At 46.2% G+C, this 21,297-nt stretch overlaps 1 protein-coding gene across 2 annotated transcripts in view; it reads left to right on the forward strand.

The window, feature by feature from the left end:
* Positions 1–3,862: 3,862 nt before the first annotated feature.
* The window catches only part of LOC127030148 (gamma-crystallin B-like), a 91,936-nt gene continuing 74,501 nt past the window's right edge, over positions 3,863–21,297 (forward strand). For both annotated transcript variants that reach the window (XM_050916191.1, XM_050916192.1), the window contains exons 1-6: positions 3,863–4,162; positions 5,540–5,647; positions 6,599–6,680; positions 10,148–10,230; positions 10,371–10,458; positions 11,213–11,290. In XM_050916191.1, coding sequence (XP_050772148.1) covers positions 5,607–5,647; positions 6,599–6,680; positions 10,148–10,230; positions 10,371–10,458; positions 11,213–11,290 — 372 coding nt within the window. In that variant the 5' untranslated portion in view covers positions 3,863–4,162; positions 5,540–5,606. The remainder of the gene's footprint in view (positions 4,163–5,539; positions 5,648–6,598; positions 6,681–10,147; positions 10,231–10,370; positions 10,459–11,212; positions 11,291–21,297) is intronic.

The raw sequence follows: 21,297 nt of genomic DNA on the forward strand, positions 1-21,297 counted from the left end.
CCCGAACCCCCGTGCAAGCAGGTATCCCTCCCTGCGGTTTGCTCTCGCGTTCCCCGAACCCCCCTTGAAGCCGCCCAACAGCGCTGCAGTGTGGCCACATCTAACACTACTTGCAGCGCTGGTTGCTGTAAGTGTGGCCACTCTGCAGCGCTGGCCCTATACAGCTGTACTAATACAGCTGTAACAACCAGCGCTGCAAAATTGTAGATGTAGACATACCCTAACAAATTTATTTCAGCATGAGCTTTCCTGAGCTATGGCTCACTTCTTCAGATGCACAGAATGGAACACACAGACAGGAGATATTTATACATACAGAGAACATGAAAAGATGGAAGTATGCATACCAACAGGAAGAGTCATTGAGATGAGCTATCGTCAGGGGGCGGGGGGGGGGGGGACTTTTGAAGTGATAATTAAGATGACCCATAGAAGGTGTGAGGAGAACTTAACATAGGGAAATAGATTCAATTAGTGTAATGACCCAATTAACTCAGGCCTTAACAGAGACTGGGAATGGCTGGGTCATTACACAAAGCTCCATGTGAGGGCTGAAATTCTGTGATTTGGTAACAATTTCATAGCTACACGGTGTACAAATGATGGGCCACAGGCGACCAATTGCTTCCTTGCTCACCCTGCTGAATCACTGGCAGTATAGGTCACTATGGGTATGTCTACACTACCTGCGGGATTGGTGGGCAGAGATCGATCCAGCAGGGATTGATTTATCGCGTCTAGTATAAATGCGATAAATCAATCCCTGAGCCCTTTCCCGTCAATCCTGTGCTCCAGCACCAGGAGAGGCGCAGGCAGAGTCAACAGGGGAGTGTCGGCAGTCGACTCACCGCAGGGAAGACACCACAGTAAGTCGATCTAAGTACACTGACTTCAGCTACGTTATTTACGTAGCTGAAGTTGTATAACTTAGATTGATTCCCCTCCGCTCCCCTCCCCCTTCCAGTGTAGACCAGGGCTCAGATGTAGAAAACAGAATTGAATGTACTTTTCTATTGCACTTTCTGTTCTCAAAGAATTGCAAATGTAATCAGATTCCCGCGACTTCATTAACAATGGGCTTGTACCAAGGAGGTGATGTAACTGCACGAAGTTAGACAAACACAACGCCCTAATACAATCAGTGGTAGGTCATGTGGAAGCCCATCACAGGAGAATCTTGGAATGCTGATGTAACCTGGGTAAAACTATGGCGCACACCCAATGCAGCTCAGTCTCACTTCGAATGATAGTCTGCATTTTGCATCAGGGCTAGTCCCATTTCCACAAGCAGCCAACCCTATTTAAAGGAAGGAGAGGCACTGGGCAGGCTGTGTCTTTGGGAGCTTGATTTCCTTAAAGCAACTCCAGTGAAGTCCATGGAGTTAAACTGGTGTCAAACAGATTGAGACCCCAGATGTTGAACCCAGCTCCATTACTAGCATAGTCACAGCCTATAGTATCAGGTTAATGGAGAACCTGATGGGAACCTGTTTTGGAAAAGGTCCTTTTCCAGAAAAAAATGGGCATGAAGCCATAGGACTTGGAACAAGAGATTGGATGATAGTGGAGAGGTGAAGGAAAATGAAGAAGAGAAAATACAGTACCAATTTGGTACATAATATATGGGGTGTTTACTAGACAGTGGCTAATAACAGTAAATCAGATGATATTATGGCGATTTTTACATTGGATTTCTTTGGGCCATCCCAGCCAGCTTTCTATTGGAGGCAACATTATAATCCAATCAGAGGTGAAAGTAAACCGGTATGGGCGGGTACGGAGGACTGGTAAGAAAAAGAGACTGAGGGCGGGGGGAGAAGCCTGCCCCTTGCATAAGAATAGTTTAAATTCAGCTGTTCCCTGAGTGGTTCAGCCCTCGGGGTTAGGAGTGGTTTCTGGCATCCTTGTTAATTTCAGTCACAGTAGCTGGGGGGAGTGGGGAGGGTGTGTTTGACCATGGCAGGGGTAGTCCCTGTCTGACCCTGGGGATGAGGGGATCTTTCCAATACTAATATACACAACAAATATAAGCATTTGGATTTAAGCTGTGTAGCCAGAGCTAATAAAAGCAGGTGGAAGGGGAAAACTCACTGTCACACTGGTTTCTTGTCTCCTCCGTCCCCCTCCTCCAGCCAGGCTGCAGACAAGGCTCTGTATTCCTCCCCCCCGACCCCAGCAGGGGTTCTCCTCTAGGCTCTAGCTTGCAGTAGGGACACTGGCTGAGATGCCTGCTGCTGCTGCCTGCATAAGAACAGTTTAAACTCCGCTGTTCCCTGCACAGTTCAGCACCCAGGTTTGAAGTTGTTTCTGGCATCCTTGTTAATTTCACTCCCACTTGTTGTGGGTGGGAGGGGAGGGTGTGTGTGTGTGACCGTGGCAAGGGCAGTTCTTTTCTGCCCCTGGGATGAGGGGATCTCCTATACACAACAAACACAATCAAAATCAGGAACCATTTCCAAGTTCAAATCTATCCCATTCTCTCCCCAGCAGAGAATCATGGTTGTGATGTCCAAACTGCTTGCAGATCCTCTTTGAAATGTTACTGAACTGCACAGGGAACATCTGAGTTTAAACTGTTCTTATGCAGGAGGCAGGCTTCTCCCTCCCTCAGCCAGTCTCCCTGCTACAAGCTAGAGGGAAGCCCCTGCAGCTGCTGAGTGCCAGGGAGAAAGCACAGAGCCTAGTGTCAGCAGCCTGGCTGGAGGAGGAGGGAAGACACAGAGAAAAATGTGACAGTGAGTTTTCACTTTTTCAGGCATATTCCAATAGTAAAGTTTGATTACAGACAGTACTGGTAGTAGTATTAGTAGCTTTATTTTCTCTATCTATGTCATGCAATGGGAGGGATCCATGAAGTACATAGGAGAGGTGAGTTGCTTGTGATTGGACCATATGGGGTAAGAAATGTAAATTATTTTCACCCCTGTCCAAACCCCAGGGCTCCCAGCCACCTCTGCAGCTGGTAGCTCCGGGAGTGATTTAAAGGGCCCAGTCCCTAGCTTCAGCTGAATCCCCGAGCCCTTTAAATCCTGATTTAAAGGCCCCACCTCTTCTGATAGAGGCCATGCCTCTTCTGATTGAGGCCCCTCACCCCCTTCCACAGGACTCTGGAGTACCAGCAAGTCCTTTAAGTTACTTTCACCCCTGAATCCAATCTAGGGCACAAACAAGGCTCCTCCATCCTTCTCTATCATGCTTTTTACCAGAATGGCTACCTTGTGTTTCTATAATTTAACTCTTTTATAAGGATAGGTTGTTGGCCTTTTGCTCCACCTCCCTACCCTTTGACCTGTCCAATTTGTGTGGCCTTCTCAGGAGTTAAAACTCACACTGGCATAGTTCTCAGGGTCCTTGGAGCACAACAAACTTTTCCCCCATGACAAGGTGTGGTCCACAAACTGCAAACCTACTGTAATATAAGCTGATTGAGCTTTCTTTCCTTCCAGCTAATTGGTTTGATGATTTGCTGTTGATCATGGTCTTTTATGAGATATATCATAGCCAGATTTTAGTGGGTGGCAATGATGGGATTTTCTTGATTGTTTGGGGTATGTTTGCTTTTTTGAATTTTTCCTGATCCCATGAGTATAATTATAAACTGGGTTAAAATTGTGGGTGATTCAGTTAGTCACATTAGCCTTAATCTCTGGAGGGGAAATCCTGGCTCCATTGAAGTCAATGGGACAGTTGCCATTTCTTCCCAGGGGCCAGGATTTGCCCCTTGTAAGTTAGCACTCCCCATCCCCCACATCTGCTTCATACAGGTAGCTACTTTTACTAACAATTAGATTCATCACAGCTCAGAGTGAGGGACTTGATCTCCCTTGTCAGCCAGTTGTCAGTGTTTCAGGCCAGCCATTCCCCTGCGAAACCCAATGCCTGGACATGTAAAAGGATCACTTAGATGCCAGGCCCAGAGCCCCACTTTAGGGCACACACTTATTTTTTTATTTCTCTCCATTCAGAGCATTGTTTCTAAGCAACAGAAGAAAGCTTCAGCTTTGTGTGAAGCAGTAGCCTAGTTTCCTTCAGCTGCAGCAGAGGCAAAGGAGAAACAACAGCATCAAGAGTGAATTCCATCCTAAAGCTACCAGGAAATAGAGCAGTTCCAAAGGCCCAATCCTTTTAATCACCGTTGTACAAGACAGAGAGTCTGACGCAGGTAATGGACTACTTCTCATATAAGTGCATGTGTGTGTGCGTAAAAAGACGGTATACATTCCTGTCGGTAGGATTATAACTAGATAATTATGTTTCTTAGCATCTTTACAGTTATCAGTGGATTCCCTTTTTCTGAGGGACTCTCAAATGACAGAAAGATAGTGTGATTTTTTTGAGCAGCTTTCAAAAGGGAGGCCTTGGATTCCTTAATCTGACATGCTCTGAACTGCTTTGAAACCCCCTCCTTAATTAAATGGAAGGGTTCATTTATTTATTTGGTGTATGCAATCTGGCCAAGCCACAATGTTCTTAAATGCTGCATTAATAAACATTGGGGCCACGCTTCAGATGGAAAAAATCATCTCAATCCTCTTGACTTCATTGAAGTTAATGAAATGACACTGATTTACAGCAGATGAGGATCTGGCCCAGAATATTTACAGGAATCGTTGTGCTATTTTAATCGGTTCATGGCAAGCAGCTGTGTTGGCATTTTTTTTTAGCAATTGTGCTAATGCTGTACATAAGTGCTGTCGTTTTTGATGCCTATTAAAGAGGGCACCTAAATACAGCGTTGGTGGGTACATTACACACACATATAAACAGCGTTCTTACTGCATGTTTGAACCTAAATGTTTGTGGTTTCATGAACTCTGTAAACCCATGGTCGAGGGGAAGTAATGCATGTAATTTGACTTGTGAATCGTGTACAAAACATTGCCATAACTTTGGCTCATACTCTTGTTATCCTCACCCTGGCCTGCTGTAGCCTTCTCCTGTCCAGCCTGTCTTCTTTCCAACCCATTCAACCAAAAACATCTCCTTTGCCCCCCTTTCCAGTCCTGTCACTCAGGGACTACTAATACTCCCACATTAGGTGGATGGAGAAACAGGAAAAGCCTTAGGAGGTGGGAGAGTTGGTGAGCAGGATCTGTTCTGATGCCCTGTATGGAGGACAATACTAGACACATCTAAATTACTTAACTATGTAGATGCTGCTGTGATGGGTGCTCTAGAAACACGTAAGCTTATAGGTGTCCTACCTAAAAGAGATGTTGCCCCTCCCTGCTTGAATCCCTGCACTGGCTTCCTGCCGCATTTCACATCATGGTCAAATTCCTCACCCTCACGTTCAAGGCTTGGCCCAAGGATACCACGAACTGTTACGGCTGTTGTTTACTTGTGTTACCAGAACGTCTTGTCTGCTTTCCTTTCCTGTTACATCCCCACTGGCATATTACTCCTCTGCCACTTCTGCGGCGCCCATGTTTTTGCAGGGGTATTGAAATAGTTTGTGCCAATTCATCGATGGCTTTGGTTCAGTCCCTGTGATATTGACACACAGTGATCTGTCTTTCTGTTCCTTCTACTCTTTAAGCTGGATCTTAGTACACGGTCTGGATTGCGGCAGCCTCCCCACCAACTAGAACACTCCTCCCCCATCCATGGAAAGGAAACGCCTAAAAAAAAAGATTGAAAAACTCTTGTAAGTACCGACTGCCAGGTAGTTCCCATACTGCATTATAGCTAGCAATGACTGTGTTCTAAAGGTCCTGTCCGACATACCTTACATGTGTCCTCCGGCTTTCCCTTGTGGAAAGTCTGGGAAGCCTTCCCTGGGCATGCTCACCAGCTCCCACTGTCCTCCTTTTATATGCACTAGATAGGTAAACCTCCATGATTCAGAGCCTACCACTGCCCTGAGCTATGCACATAGAGAACTCATGCTGGCAGTGTGGGTTATGGTTCCTGTCTAGTGCCTGCACCACACAAACAGGTAGGGTCTGGGCACTAGAATTACTGCCTTTAAGCTAACAGGCTACATCCTTTACCTCGCGTAGTAGAAAGTCCTGCTCTTAGATCCAGAGAGTCTGGGTTCCTCTCCATGTACAGCTTCTCCAGGGATGTAATTCAACTTCCATTATATTCAATAGGAGGCTCACAGCTGACTTCACTGAGGCTCCTTGTTTGAATGAGTACGCCCCAGTCTGAGTGCAGGTTGCAGCTTCAGAAACCCAAACCCCAATGAAGCAGCCATTTCAGGCTGGTGGTTGTGCAGTGACATCCCTACTGTATGCTCGTTGCTTTTATTGCAACAGCAACACCAGCAAATAGCCAGCGAAGCCTGTCCCAAGCAGGACCTCAGTCTGAATACTCTGCTTACCATTGCCCTCTCCCTTTATTTCTAAGCCTTCGGGGGATGCAGACAGCCAGGTCCATAGCTCAGAGTATAGAGATGGAAGCTGAGATTGCAAAAATAACAGGCTTTCCATGTCAGAAGGAGGCTGCCATCGGCAGCTGGGATATCTGCTGAACCTTGCAGATTGTGAAGCTTTGAACTACACAGCCCTGATTGTGAGAGTTGTCTTACTCCATCTTCCAATGCAGTGGATTTCCTAGCACAGGCTGTAACTCAAAGCTGCTCTCTTGCGTTTAGGGGAGATTATGTTGGCATCAGACTTCGGGAAAATGAATTCGACCCGAAAGGAAGACAGCAGCCCACCTTTCTCGATGATATGGTAACCAGACGATTTCTTATTCTAATCTTGCATTCTTAATTCCTGAATGAAAGAACTGAAGGGTGCCTGGTTTGATGCAGTTAAATAACTTGCTATTAGTATCCGTAAGCAAATGTGTTTTATCTAGAAGAGAGGGAAACTATCTAGAGATCAGTTGCATATAACATTTTCAAAAGTATCTGAATCCCGGTCTCAAAAGAGACAGGTTCCTAAATCCCACTGACTTTCAATGACCCTAGACTCCTAAGTTCCTGAGTCACTTAGTCACTTTTTGAAAATGTTATTCCAGCTCTTTTGCCTTATGAGAGCTAAAATTAGCCGATTTACCTGGTATTAACTCAATTGGATCTAATTCAAACAAACAGAAGCAAACTATGTGGTGTCGTTCCTTGGGGACCAACTGTATTAAACAATCATGCTTACAGCAGTCAGTTTAGTAGCTTAAACAGGATTAATGAGGCCTTCTTTGGCCAAGGCCAAGCCATTTAACTTCAGTTTCCCCATCTATAACATGGAAGTAATATTTATCTGCTACTTGATCTTGATGCAGAAATTCCTGGGTAACATTCCACAGCCCTGTGCTGCTCAGGAGATCAAACTAGACGCTCATAATTATCCCTTCTGGGATAAAAATATAAGTTATGAAACCTACCACATGGTGATTGTCATGTGAGGATTAGTTAGGTAAGGTTTGTGAAGTACAAGACTCCCATTGACTTCATTGGAGCCAGGATTTCTTCCTGTTATTACGCTTGTAGATGGAAGATATCCATTATTTTACAAACTTCTCTGAAAACTTGTTTTTAGTGATATGATGACTTTACATGATTACAGGTATAAGCGAGGGAATGATCCCACTATTGTGGGGAACTTTCCTGGCTTCTGCACTACCCTGGTGAAATGGGCTAGTGGAAGGATCTGAGTCCTCGCTCCCACTTCCTTTACCCAGAGACCTCCCTGCCTCGAGGACTCCCCTTGCACTCTCCTATCTGGCAGAGTCCTTGTGACCCCAACAAGGCTGGGCCCAGGATTCCTGAGGGGCTCAACCCCCAACCTTGCTGTGGTCACCTAGGTCAGGGGCTGGAGTGTCCCCACTCCGGGGTGCTCTCTCTGCACTGGATGCTTTCATTACATACGATTTAAAGCAATACAGTTTATTTAATTAACAATTAGTTTAAAAAGGAATAAGGAAACATGGAAAAGGTTAAAGGAAACACATTACCCCGCTCTGTGGCAGGAAACATCACAAACAATGTCCCTGGAATGTCAGGGCAGTTCCTTGTAGGTCCCAGGCCTTCTCCTCAGGCCCTGGCTGTGCTGCAGGGATGCTGTGGGTTGGACACTTGCTCTGGCGGTGGCCACACACTCTCAGGCTCTAGTTGGCAGGAGCCTTCTCCCCAGCATTGCCCCCGCCCTGTCAGGGTTACGATCCCCCTCCAAGTCTGGCCTGCAGAGCCTCTTGGCTGAGGCATCTCCCTGTGCTGGGCCCACTGCCCAGGGTCCCCCTCACTCTCCCCAGCTGCTCACTGCACCCAGCTCCAGACTGCTTCAGCCCCAGCTCCAGCTCCACTCTGCCTCAGCATGGCTGCTGCTGTTGCTGCTCTTCCTTCAGCTCCCTGGGCTGCTTCTCTGGCTCTGGTTGCTACAGCTCTGCTCTCAGCACAGGATCTGCTCTGCAGGCTGCTTCTGTGACTCTGCTCCCAGCACTGACCTGCTCCCTGGGCTGCTTCTCTGGCCCCTCTGGCTCTGGTTGCTGTAGCTCTGCTCCCAGAGCAGGTCTGCTCTCTCTGGGCTGTGCTCTGGCTTTGGGGCTGCAGCTCTGCTCACAGCAGCTCAGCTTGGGCCCCTGCTTTCTCACCCCACTCTGTCTGACCCAGGCAATTCCAGCTCACACAGAGGACGGGACCCCCCTGGCCTCCTGACTCTCTGATTAGCCTGTCTGCCCTGTCAATCAGGCTGACCTGGAGCATTGGCCTATCCCCATTGTTCCTGGGGACTGTCAATCTCAGGCTTCTGATTTCCCATCCACTCTTCCCCTTTTGGTACTGGGAGCTAGCAACCAAAACACCCTCACTGAATGTTAGTAAGGGGATAACAGTCCCCTTACACAGGGATCCACTCACCTGAAGTCAGTTGCACACCTGGAGCGCTTTTTCACTTATAGATCAAGTTAATTTTTACGAGATCACTTGCTAACATTAGCTGTAAAGGAAAAAAATCTAGAAGTTAGAGGTGGGCAAAGCCTAGTATTATTCACTTTATAGCCCTATAAACGTTCTGTTGGTCCCAGGATACTGTGACCAGTCAACTGTGACGAAGTTCAGCATCTATTGTACAGCTAGGGAAAAATATGTGAAGTTGATAAGGGAGGGCTTTTGAGAAGGTAGTAGATGAAGCCTTGACTCCACCCTCCCCAAAGGTGCCAGCCAATGAAGATGAACCAGCACAGAGGCAGACGTAAACTATGCCTAGCAAAGGGCTGGTGCAGCTTGCTTTCTCTTGGAGCAAGGGAGAATCAGGACTCAAGTGGAGCTCCTCTAGTCCCAGGTCTGCACCTTACTTGGGGCCCATGGCAAATCCACAATCTAGCCCAGAGTGCTGTCAAATGCACAAAGGTAACAAAGAGAGAAGTTTTTTTCCCACTCCTTTCAGTTATAATCACCCTGGGTGTTGTACTGATGGCAGGTGCACACTACTTAGATTTTCAAGTGGATGGCGTCCCTTAAAATTATCATAGCATATTGTATTCCCCCAGGATCAGCTCTGGGGGTGCCCCATTCTGTGATGGAGCTTTATGGCTGTGCTTATGTCTGGCAGAAAGTCCCAGAATTAGCACCAACGTTTAGTTTTATGTCTCCGTTCAGAGACCATCAAAATGTAAGTTGCGGAATGTAGCCTTCAGCTGTAGGGTACGGGCCTCAGCGTGCCTGGAGGCAATTTTTGCTTATTCATGATCTGCAAATGATAAGGTGCTAGAACAGGCTAAGCTGGGTGTCCTATTCAGGCAGCCCCTGCAGCAGCTGATCACAATGTTTCACATGTTACAAAATAGCATTTTTTAGTCTATCTATCTAGGCGGATGTGGTCCCCATCATGGTAGTATGCGATCACCTCTCAGCCTTTAAGGTATTTATCCTCACCACACCCAGGTGAGGTAGTGCAGTGCTATTGTACAGATGGAGAACTGCGGCACAGAGACTACAGGCCAGAGTTTTAAAAGGCATTTAGGTGCCTAGTGAGATTTCTAAAGCATTGACGTGCCCAGCACCCATTTTGAAATCAATGACATTTACGCACCTTGGTGGTTTTGAAAAGCCCACTAGGTTCCTAAATAGCGTTAACAATCTGGCACTAAGTGACTTTCCCACAGTCACATAGGAAGTCTGTAGCAGGGTAGGAGACTGAACCCAAGTCCGAGGCTAGTGCCCTCACTCCTGCACCATCCTGCCTTTCTATTCTGCTTTCAGGCTCATTACAACTTGGCCATCAATGTTGCTTTACTGTGGCTGAATGATCCAGAAGCCCAAAGTCCTTTGGCAGGAGGGAAAAGGTGAGTATGAACAGATGGAGGCCCCAGTTCCGCAGTAGACTTACACCAGTGTAAAACTGGAGTAACTCAGGCATAAATCAGGTCCAGTATCTTTCAGGCTAACCCTCTTTACTTATATTCCCTCCGATTATCCTGGATAGGAATTTGCCACTTCACAGCCGATACATCTATCCCAACCGAACTGAGAGAGAAGCCATGATTTTATCATTTTATGCCGGGACCTTAATGGTAAGGAAGCAATAATGATAGCAAGATCTTTTGTTCTCCAGCAGCTTCCAAGACAAACAAAATACTAGACATGCCGTGTACTGTGCAAGAGTCCAGGCCATGCAATGTACATATGTTTTTAAATATTACAAAACTGTCTAATTTTCATCAAGGGATGGGAGTTGTAACCTTTGGTTAAACACAGTAAAGATTAGGCACCGTTAGCATGTAGCAATCTGATGGAGAATAGGGAGGTGAATATCTTGTCTCATAAACAGCTTTTAACATAAAGAATGTCAAAGAAACTGATGATAAAATAATAGTCTGAACAATTACAGCACAATGATCAAGTCAGAGCTATGCAGTGGTCTCCCAAAGCCCATGTTTCAGTATATCCCGTGACATGCACAGCGATCCACAGATCTAATGAAGGAGGAATGGAATCAGTCCTGGTAGCAGAATGCTCTCGCCCCAAGTTTCGCTGATCTTTATGCAATGACGTGTTTTAGTCAGATTCCTGCTGTGTTCCACTATATCTTCTCTGTGGCAGCAGGTCGCAAGAGCAAATGTCAGTGGGGCCATAGCAGCTACATGAGACAACACTAGACATGTATAGCAGGTACCTAGCCCATAGAGTAACACTGGAAGTTAAAATCCTTCTAGTTGGTAAGGACTCTACAGGACGGGGTGTCATCCGGATTCTATATATTTATTAATTCAAACCCAAAAATACCCACCCCAAGGACTAAACCCCTTTCCTGACCTGCTTTCACAGAACAGCATCCCCATTGAAGACGTCTTTGGGATTTACAGCATGGGGCCCTCGGCAACACGCTGGTACCGCTCTGCCAAAGTGAGTGGCAAGACTGTAGAGCTCTTTTTCTAATTGTTTGAAGCTGGCATCAGCTGGGTCTGTGCTGCAGCAGCTGTTGTTTATACCTGCTCTCCTGCGTGAATAAACAGAGCGGATTTAGTTACTCAGCAGGCAATTACGGTTATCTGGCCAGTGGAGACTCTGACACAAATGAGCGGAGGAGAGCTGACCCAGCACCACACTGATAAGCTTTCTGCAGTCCATTATAAGCACTTAAGTACTGGCCAGAGCCATGGAGTGGAGTAGGCTGCCTGGCTTTTATTTTAAATTGCCGCTCACTGGTTTCCACTTTGTTTGCTGGAGTTATATTAGGGCTGGATTCTCTGGATAGTTTCATCCCATCCTTAATTAATCTGGGCCAAACTCCTGCCATCAAAATTCTGAGCATGCTCCATTCCAAACGCCTTGTCTCGGTCCCTAGGCAGCCTGCCTTCTCTGAGACCCTCTTCCAGTCCCCTGAGCACAGCCCTTCCAAGTGACAGGCCCGTGCCTCCACTTCCCTTTGAGGTGGGACTCTGGCATCCAACCACTCTGACTGGCTCTCTGGGTTACAGCCTCCTGGTTGCCAACTGGGATACCTAGCAGGCCCAGTGGGCTTAGCACCAGCAAGAATTTTCTGCTGGGAATCTGTGGACAGTGACCGTTTGCAGTGACATAGAAGCAGCTTCTCCAAAATAAAAAATATGATTTATTTTGCCAAACCAGTCACAGCACTCAGGGCAGTGAATTTAAAACAGAGATCTACGCATACTGTCTTACCTCCGCTTGGCTTTCCGCTCAGAGATGACTTAGCCCTGGCGCTCCTCTGCTCTCTTGGGCACCAACTTACAGCAGGTCCCTGACTCCCGGTCAGTCTGTGTGTCAGCCGACAGCAGTTGGCAAGCTGCAGATTCTCAGCTGTTGCCAGGATGAGGTCTGAGGAGTCTCCTGTCCAGGGCTAGAAACCTGGCTCATGTTTGAGGGGATGATCCTTACCTAGGCCTTTGTTGTACATTTCCCGCCTCGTTTCTTTAACAGTCCCTTTTGATCTACGTATTCGGGCAGGGTAATATCACACACATACCCTGAGAGGCATATGATAATAACAAGACAAGCTTCCTAGCATAGGTGCTGGAACTACGGGTGCTGGGGGTGCTCCTGCATCCCCTGGCTTGAAGTGGTTTCTATTATATCCAGAGTTTACAGTTTGGTTCAGTGGCTCTCAGCAGTCCCACTATACAAATTGTTCCAGCACCCCTGCTTCCTAGTTCCCCACCCACCTGCTGAAGAGAATTTTTTTAAAATGCATTTACTGTACAGGGGGCGGGGGGGAATCAGGACGCTGCCCTGATCCAAATATGAGACTCTGTACTACAACTGGCTGGACATGTTCAGCAAACTTTTTGAAGCACTTTTCACTCTCAGGCCTTATCTGCACTGAGGATTTCCATAGGAATTGAAACACTAAATCAGATTTGTGGTGCAGCTAGTTCGGAAGACTGTCTTTGACCGTGACCACTGCCAGATGCTTCAGAGGAAGGTGCAGGAGCCCCCACAATATGCAGATGTGGGACAATTTGTCTCCCATGAAGGTCTAACCCTAATCTCCAATAATTCGAGTTTGCTAAGTCCTGAAGCGGGAAGTTTGTCTCTCCTCCACATTCCCAAATGTGGCTATTTTATTTCCTCTGATTTCAGCCATTAGTTGCTAGCCATGAGGGCAACATCTATAGGGTGTTTCCAGTTAGAAGTAAGCTAAAAAGAGAGTCACCACCATTACATCAGTTTGCCCTGTCTAGATGTGTGTTACTGTGAGAGTTGGAACTGGGGCAAATTTCTGGTGTAAACAAGGCCTGAGAGGGATCCCACAGCTCCCTCCTCCCCCCTTTCCAGATGGCTCTAGTACAGCATGCTACAATAGCCATGGAAATGCTTACATCTGCCTATGCTGATGTGTGGATTTTTGCCAATAGCAAGTTAATTCTGTTGAAAACTGCATTCTGGCAGCTTTCTGCAGTAATATTATCTCCCCAGGCAACTGAACTTCCCTCTTGGCCTGTCTCTTCCTACCAATCTTCAGGCCACCTCCCTCTCTTACAGATTTTGCAGACCTGCGTGAATCGTTTTTGCCTTATACCCTAGTAAGGCAGCATGTCAAGTAGATGAATTTAGCTGGCATGTGGAGGTTAAATGCAAATTTTGAGATGAGTTATAGTTTCTGTTTGCACATGAAAGGAGTACTGCAGAGAGGGATCTGGGAGGATCACAAGCTAAATATGAGTCAACAGTGCAACACTGTTGCCAAAAAAAAGCAAACATCATTGTGGGATGTATTAGAAGGAATGTTGTAAGCAAGACCCAAGAAGTAATTCTTCCGCTCTACTCCACACTGATTAGGCCTCAACTAGAATATTGTGTCCAGTTCTGGGTGTCACATTTCATGAAAGATGTGGAGAAATTGAAGAAAGTCCAGAGAAGAGCAACAAAAATGATTAAAGGTCTAGAAAACATGACCAATGCAGGAAGATTGAAAAAAATTGGGTTTGTTTAGTCTGGAGAAGAGAAGACAGAGGGGACATAACAGTTTTCAAGTATGTAAAAGGTTGTTTCAAGGAGGAGGGAGAAAAATGGTTCTTCTTAACCTCTGAGGATAGGACAAATAGCAATGGGGCTTAACTTGCAGCAAGGGGGGGTTAGGTTGTACATTAGGAAAAACGTCCTAACTGTCAGGGTGGTTAAGCACAGGAACAAATTGCCTAGGGAGGTTGTGGAATATCCATCATTGGAGACTTTTAAGAGCAAGTTAGACAAACACCTGTCAGGTCTGGTCTAGATAATACTTTTTCCTGCCACGAGTGCAGGGGACTGGAATAGATGAACTCTCAAGGTCCCTTCGAGTCCTACGTTGTATGATCCAACAACGCTGAAAATCCTAGACCCAAACCTATTTAAAAAACCTAGGCTCAAAATACTCCTGCAAGATGCTGAGCTCCCTGGCTGTGATACAGCAAAGCGCTGAAGCATGTGCTTGACTTTAAGCACATGTGTTGTCCCATTGGCTTCAATGAGACCATCTACATGCTTAAAGTTACACTTGATAAGTGCTGTGCTGGACTGGATGCAGATTGCTTAATAACTTGCGGGATCAACGGAAGACATTGGCATTTCTAGGCCTGGTTGCTTGGCTGTATGGGGATCTGTGCTTTAAAATGGTCAAACATTTTCAAAATGCTATTATTTTCTTTGCCCCACAATGAAATACACAACCACACCAAGATAAACAATAGACACAAGGCCACTGGGAGTGTTATCACTTATCTAACCCTTATCCTGTTACAGGGATGCCTGAGTTGTGGACTCAGATTCCCTGCCTCGCCAATCAAGCCACATACTGAATTAAAACTTGGAGTGCATGCATAGACTTGCTGCACCATATGTGGTCTGCAGTGAATGCTTGATCACTGAAGACTTTGTGGACAGTATTTTGTTTTTAGCCAGCTGAATAGGATCAATGGTCTGGTTGAAGAACCCAACTCTGGGAAAGGTAGGCCTCGCTTTGCAACTCAGTCAATGAGTCTCATTCTTGTGTAGGCGCTGTCTTCCTCTGACATTTGTTCAGAGAAGGTTCAGTGTCTACTCCATTGAATGCAGGACCAGACACGCTCCTACTGGAAGGGGACACAAAGAGATGGCCAAGCAGGTGTGAGTGCCATCCTCTGACCTCCCAAGGTCTTTCCCCATCAAATATCCAGTAGATTTTCTCTTTATGGTGATGCTGAAAAGAGGACAAGGAAATGCAGTGAACCACATTGGAGGGTGCAGTTACTTACAAGTCCTATACAAGTTGTGCATGAACTGTTACACTGAACAAACTGATAGGACTGGGACTGTGATTTTGTTGTTTGTAGTGCCTAGAGGGTCCACCTGGGAATGGAGCTGAACTGGAGCCTTCATTGTGCCAGACACTGTGCATACAAGGAGAGTGTATGCCTTCCCTTAAGTCCTTACAATCCAAATAGAGTGACAGAGAGAGTAGGAGAATGGAAGCATCATCATCCTTGTTTTGCGGACAGCTGACCAGCCACAAAGAGAGATTAAGTGACTATCCCAAGGCAGTATAGGAAATCTGTGGCACAGCCAGCAGTTGAACCCAGAACTTCTGAGGCTCAGTCCTGTACTTTAACCAAAAAAAATCCTTCCTCAGTCCTAGAAATCTTAGTCAAATCTAGGAATCAGATATTTACATCTTTGCACCTCTCAGCATCATACCCATCGCTGTGAACATCCCCCTTGAAGAGAAGCCAGCAGAACTTCCTTGTGGGATCACGTGTAAGGACCTGATGGAGCCATTGAGATCTCCCCCTTCCCCTGATCAAGTATCATGGCCATACATAGGGCTTGATCCTGCTCCATTAAAATCTGTTTTTCTAATGACTTGAACAGGAGAAAATTCCAGACTGTAATTGGGGATTCAAATGTCATCAAGCCACATTACCTGGAGGGAGCTGCAGTTGCTAAGGTGAGAGTGAAGAGGCATCTTGGCACTGCTGAGCTCATAGGAAGGTGCCTGGTATGTCCCATGCCTCCCAGATAAAAATGATCTGCATTTGGAGACAGAGGTCCTGAGTTAGCAAGGGGCTTAAGCATGTGCCTAACTTTAAGTATGTGAGAAGTTCTGCTGAAATTAATCAGGGCCAGAATCAGGAGCTAAACTGTGACTTTGTCAGGAACATAAGGCATTTTCATTATGGGCCACAGAATATCCAGACATGGATTCATTAAGGAGAACCAGTCTCTTCTGGCTCCTGCCGCTCATGATGATGCATTTCGTAAACTCAGCAACTGATGAACTGCTTTTTATATTTCCACCAGAGGCTCATGAATCAGCTGCAGTCAGCAAACATCAGTAGTAAAATCGGCTCATTCTAGAAGCTCATTAATTGTTAAATTAATTCTATACCCACTAGTTTTGTTTCATAGTAAAACACTCCAAATCCAAAGTGGGTTCAATCCAGATTCTCAGTTTGCCTCTGATTGCAGTCAGACAAAGTTTTTGACCCCTCACCTCTGATTACTGCATGTCACTCGTGGTTACACATGCAAACTTCTGGGTGCAAACAGGGGCCTTTTTTAATGGTTTGAAATAACAGGTACTGACTGTAGTCAAAGTAAAGATCCTCCATGTCACTGAAGTGTCAGTGGAGGCACACAGCTGAACACTGGGTCACATTCCCAGCTGATGTAAACTGCCAGAGCTGCCTTGACTTCAAGCTAGCCACACCAATTTACACCAGTTGAGAATCTGGCTCCCTGTTTTAAGGGCGAGACAACACTATGAATCTTACTGTGGCAGCGCACTGCTGTCTTGCACAGTTATGTGCACAGTTGGTTAAAAAACCACAAACGTTTTAGTAAAATTGTTTGTTAAAAATTTGTCAACATTTCAAAAACTCTGATCAGCTCTAGTTCTAGGTGATCATATGCTTGGGGCAACCTGGGCTACAACATGATCCCCCAGCATTAATGGTGTTGTCCCAGCCATGCTACAGAAGCGCTCAGTTTCTAGAACATGGAATCTGTAACCGTGCAGCAGCCACGCGCTGGCAGTGTGGGACTTGTAGGGTATGGCCGCACAGCAACTAGACTCCTGCGGCTGGCCCATGCCAGCTGACTCAGGCTTGTGGGGCTCAGGCTGCCTGGGCTCTAAGATCCTGAGAAGTGGGAGGGTCCCAGAGCTCAGGTTGCAGCCCAAGCCCAGAAGTCTACACAGCAATGAAACAGCCCCACAAGCCTGAGTTGGCTGGTGTGGGCCAGTCGTGGGTTTCTCTTTGCTGTGTAGACATACCTGAAATGTAAATGGCTCCTCAATGCCTATCTGACGATACAACCAGTTCTGGCCATGTCATCTGCTGTAGAACGAGCCCATGACCACTCTTCCTTTCATACAAAGAGGAAGCAAGTTACTGGAGAAATGGAATACAGATGGGAATTAACATATGAAGGAGCCAAACTAACACCACAGTTGGATTTGACTCTAAAGGGGCCTTGCAGGCTACAAGTGGGTAGCTAGTCAGGAGAGTCTAAACTCAATTTAAGGATTGGTAGCAAGGCAAATGGAGGCTTCTTGATACACAAAGGCCACGTAGACCTGGGAAGTTGTACACAAGCTTCTCAACTGTACCCCCAACTTTGGGAGGACCACCCTCTCCATAGGTGAGAGAGAGTTCACTTCTATTACCATCTGTGTCCTGAGTCTCCCCAGCAGCATAGCATAGTAGACCAAATTCTGCCTCGACTGATATCCTCTGTTGACTTCTGGTGCCAGAGATTCCGCTCCTTGGACTTGCATGCGGTTGCATGGGGCATAAGTCAGGGAAGAATTTGATCCATTATATGTCGTGCTTTTGTAGCATGGACTCACGTGCGGCAGGAGTTTAGCTGAGTCTCCCCATCTCATTTAATTTCACTTTGGAATTAAAGCTGTTCACAAAAGAGGAGGGGGAAGTAAATGCATTTCCACTAAGTTTGTCCACACTTAAAATATTGCAGCTGCGCCACTGTGCTTCCATGAAGATATTCCCTACTACGCCAATGGGAGGGCTTCTGTCACAGGAGATAATCCATTTCATAGACGTTAAGGCCAGAAGGGAGCATCATGATCATCTAGTTTGATCTCCTGCACATTGTAGGCCACAGTCCCACAGCCACCCACTCCTAGTAGACCCCTAACCTCTGGCTGAGCTACTGAAGTCCTCACATCATGATTTAAAGACTTAAAGTTACAGAGAAACTACCATTTACACTCATTTAAACCTGCAAGTGACCCATGCCCCAAGCCAATCTGACCCGGGGGGAAATTCCTTCCTGACCCCAAATGTATTGATCAGTTAGACCCTGAGCAGGTGGGCAAGATCCACCAGCCAAATATCTGGGAAAGAATTTGCTGTAGTAACCCCATCTAGTGTCCCATCACTTGCCCTTGGAGATATTTGCCGCTAGCAGTCACAGATCAGCTACACGCCAATGTTGGCAATCTCATCATACCATCCCTTTCATAAACTTATCAAGCTCAGACTTGAAGGCAGTTAGGTTTTTTGCCCCCACTGGAATGTCTGTTCCAAAACTTCACTCTTCTGATGGTTAGAAATCTTCATCTAATTCCAAGCCTAAACTTGTTGATGACCAGTTTACATCCATTTGTGTCTACACTGGCGCTTAATTTAAATAACTTCTCTCCCTTCCTGGTATTTATCCCTCTGATATATTTATAGAGATAAACCATATCTCCCCTCAGCCTTTGTTTGGTTAGGCTAAACACGCCAAGCTCTTTGAGTCTCGTCTCACAAGGTAGGTTTTCCAGTCCTCTGATCATCCCAGTAGCCCTTCTCCGCTCTTGTTCCAGTTTGAATTAATCTTTCTTAAACATAGGAGACCAGAATTGCACACAGTATTCCAGATGAGGTCTCACCTCCCTGAGAGGCAGTAGCTAGGTTGCCCATCGAACTGCCACCGACCTTGCGCAGTCTGTACTGGGGGTCAGATTGGTTTGACTGCATTGCTGAGGGCTGTGGCTTTTTCACACTCTTGGGCAATGTAGTTATATCACCCTAATTTCCTGGTGTAGACAAGGCCCAAGTTATTCAGCCTTTCCCCAAGGCAGATAATGTCCTCACGTTATCTGGTGGAACTCTCTTCACATGCACTCACGTGTCTGAGCCTAGAGATCATCAACATTTTGGGCACAACGTGTTTTTCATCCAAAAATGGCCTTTTTAAAAAAATGTTTTTATGGAAAATCGTCAGCATACAATTTTTCCATGAAATTTTTGGTGATATTTTTGACTAACTTTTTTATCTAAAAATTTCTCTTTACCTAAAACCTTGTTTTCTTATTGCCTGTAAATGGAAAATTTCAAAAGTGACTTCAATTGAAGTTTTGGTAACAAAAATCAAGTGGTTAAAAACACTGCTGAAAATGCCATGGAAAATTTAAAAAGAATTCGATCTAATGTACTTATGTGCCCCCCTATTACCTGGAGCACCCACGGAGAAAAATTAGTGGGTGCTTAGCACCCATCGGCAGCTGAGCTTCCCTCCCTCCCCCCATTCCTGCCTGTGGCCCCTGCCAATCAACTCCTCCCCTCCGTCCAGTGCCTCCCACAGAACGGCTGTTCAGCAGTATGCAGGAGCACTGGGAGGAAGAGGGCATAAAAAGATGGGGAAGAGGTGTGGTAGAGGTGGAGCGAGGGAGGGAAGAGGCAGGGCAGGGGTGGAGGCTTGAGGAAAGGGTTGGAGTCGGGGCGGGTCCTGAGGCTGAGCAGGAGTTGGGCATCTCTGGGGAAAATTAGAAGCTGGCGCTTGTGACCATAGTACCTGAGCAACTCACTATCTTTATCTACTCTGCCAATACCCGTATAAGATAGTGAAGTGCCATTATGCCCATTTTACAGATGAGGAACAGAGAGACTGGCATACTAGGAACTTACATTTAGGTCTCCCAAGTCCCAGCCTAGTACTATAACCACTGGACCATCTCCTGTCTAAGAAACCAATGTTATAAACTTCCCTTTCTTATCTGGCATAAAGGACTCAGAGAAAGAGAACTCAGTGGTCAGCAGTTTCCTTGAGAGGGGACCTCACCAGCTAAAGTGAACAACAAAGCGCCTGTGTAAGACTGGTATCAACATACAAAAGCTTTCTTTGTTTGTGTAATTGACCTTCAGGGAGCAGGTCTTGTTCCCGAGAGGGAGCCAATTGTCTCTTTCTCCTGTACTTTTTCTCTGTGCACCAGCTGAAGATAATCCCTGGGCTAAAAGACAGAAAAAGAAAATTGATCTATTTTGTCTGTGCAGGACTTGATACCAATAGACACCAAATAGATCTGAATGTGTTCTCTTAGTAAATGAGTAACTCAGTAACTGAGCTACTGCATGTACAACACAAACAACAAGCATTCAGTGGACATCACTGGTTTTAGGCCCTGGCTTCCAAGCTAGAATATTAAGGTAATACTCAATCTTAGTGGTTTAGTAAAGCAAAACACTTCAGCACATGCTCAAGATTAGACATGTGAGTTTCCCCACTGACTTCAGTGCGACTATTCATATGCTTAACCTTAAGTGTGTACTTAAGTGCTTTGCTAGACCAGTGCCACAAAGGTCACTGTATGTGATTTTTAATAGCCACAAGTGGCCAGGGCCTCAGTTTTCTGAGATGGCACTTCCGAGAGCACAGTGGACCATGTTGATACATGGATTTAATGTTAACTCAAAAGGAAAGTATGCCACTTGCCAAATCGCCAACAGCATTGTCAGCACAGGCCTACTGGGTGACACTGGGCAAGTCGGTGCCTCGGTTTCCCTATCCATGAAGCACTCTGAGATTTATCTGTGAAAAGGGCTATCTAAGATAGAGTTTATCAGTTCTGATTATAGATCTTCCAGCCATGTGTCAACCACCCCTGTATAGCTTGAGTCTCTGATAGGATCCTAGCACCAGGAGCTGCATCCTGCACCACTGAAGGGAAGTCAAGGGGAATGTTAACATTGACTCGAGTAGCAGCAGAGCTGTAGCCCAAGTAGAGTTCCCTTGGCACAGCAGAGCTCTCAGTTTGGAGCAAGTGGTAGCTGACTCCTACCCCAACTGCTTCCTCTACTCCCTGGCAGGGGGGGTGGGAGGGAAGGGACATGTTGGGGTGTGCCAGGACAGAGGGGGAAGGGCAGCATGTGCCGGGGCTATAAAAATTCATGGCTGGAACAAGGTCCCATAGGGCCCCCAGCCAGCTGGCCTAAATTAGAGCAGCCCCAGAGATGCTCTCGTTTATGCTGATATGCCAGGGCCAGCATAGATGCACCAGGAGGATCACAGAGGTAAAACTTTCTCCCTGCGGAGCAGACCTCAGCATAGGAGAAAATCAGGCCTACATTAGTAATTGCTCTCATACTTCAAAATCAGTCTTTGCAGATTTGAGTTCATGACTTTGAAAGTATTAGGAAAGCTCCCGCCTG

Source organism: Gopherus flavomarginatus, chromosome 10, assembly GCF_025201925.1.
Source record: "Gopherus flavomarginatus isolate rGopFla2 chromosome 10, rGopFla2.mat.asm, whole genome shotgun sequence".
Lineage (NCBI taxonomy): Eukaryota > Metazoa > Chordata > Testudines > Testudinidae > Gopherus > Gopherus flavomarginatus.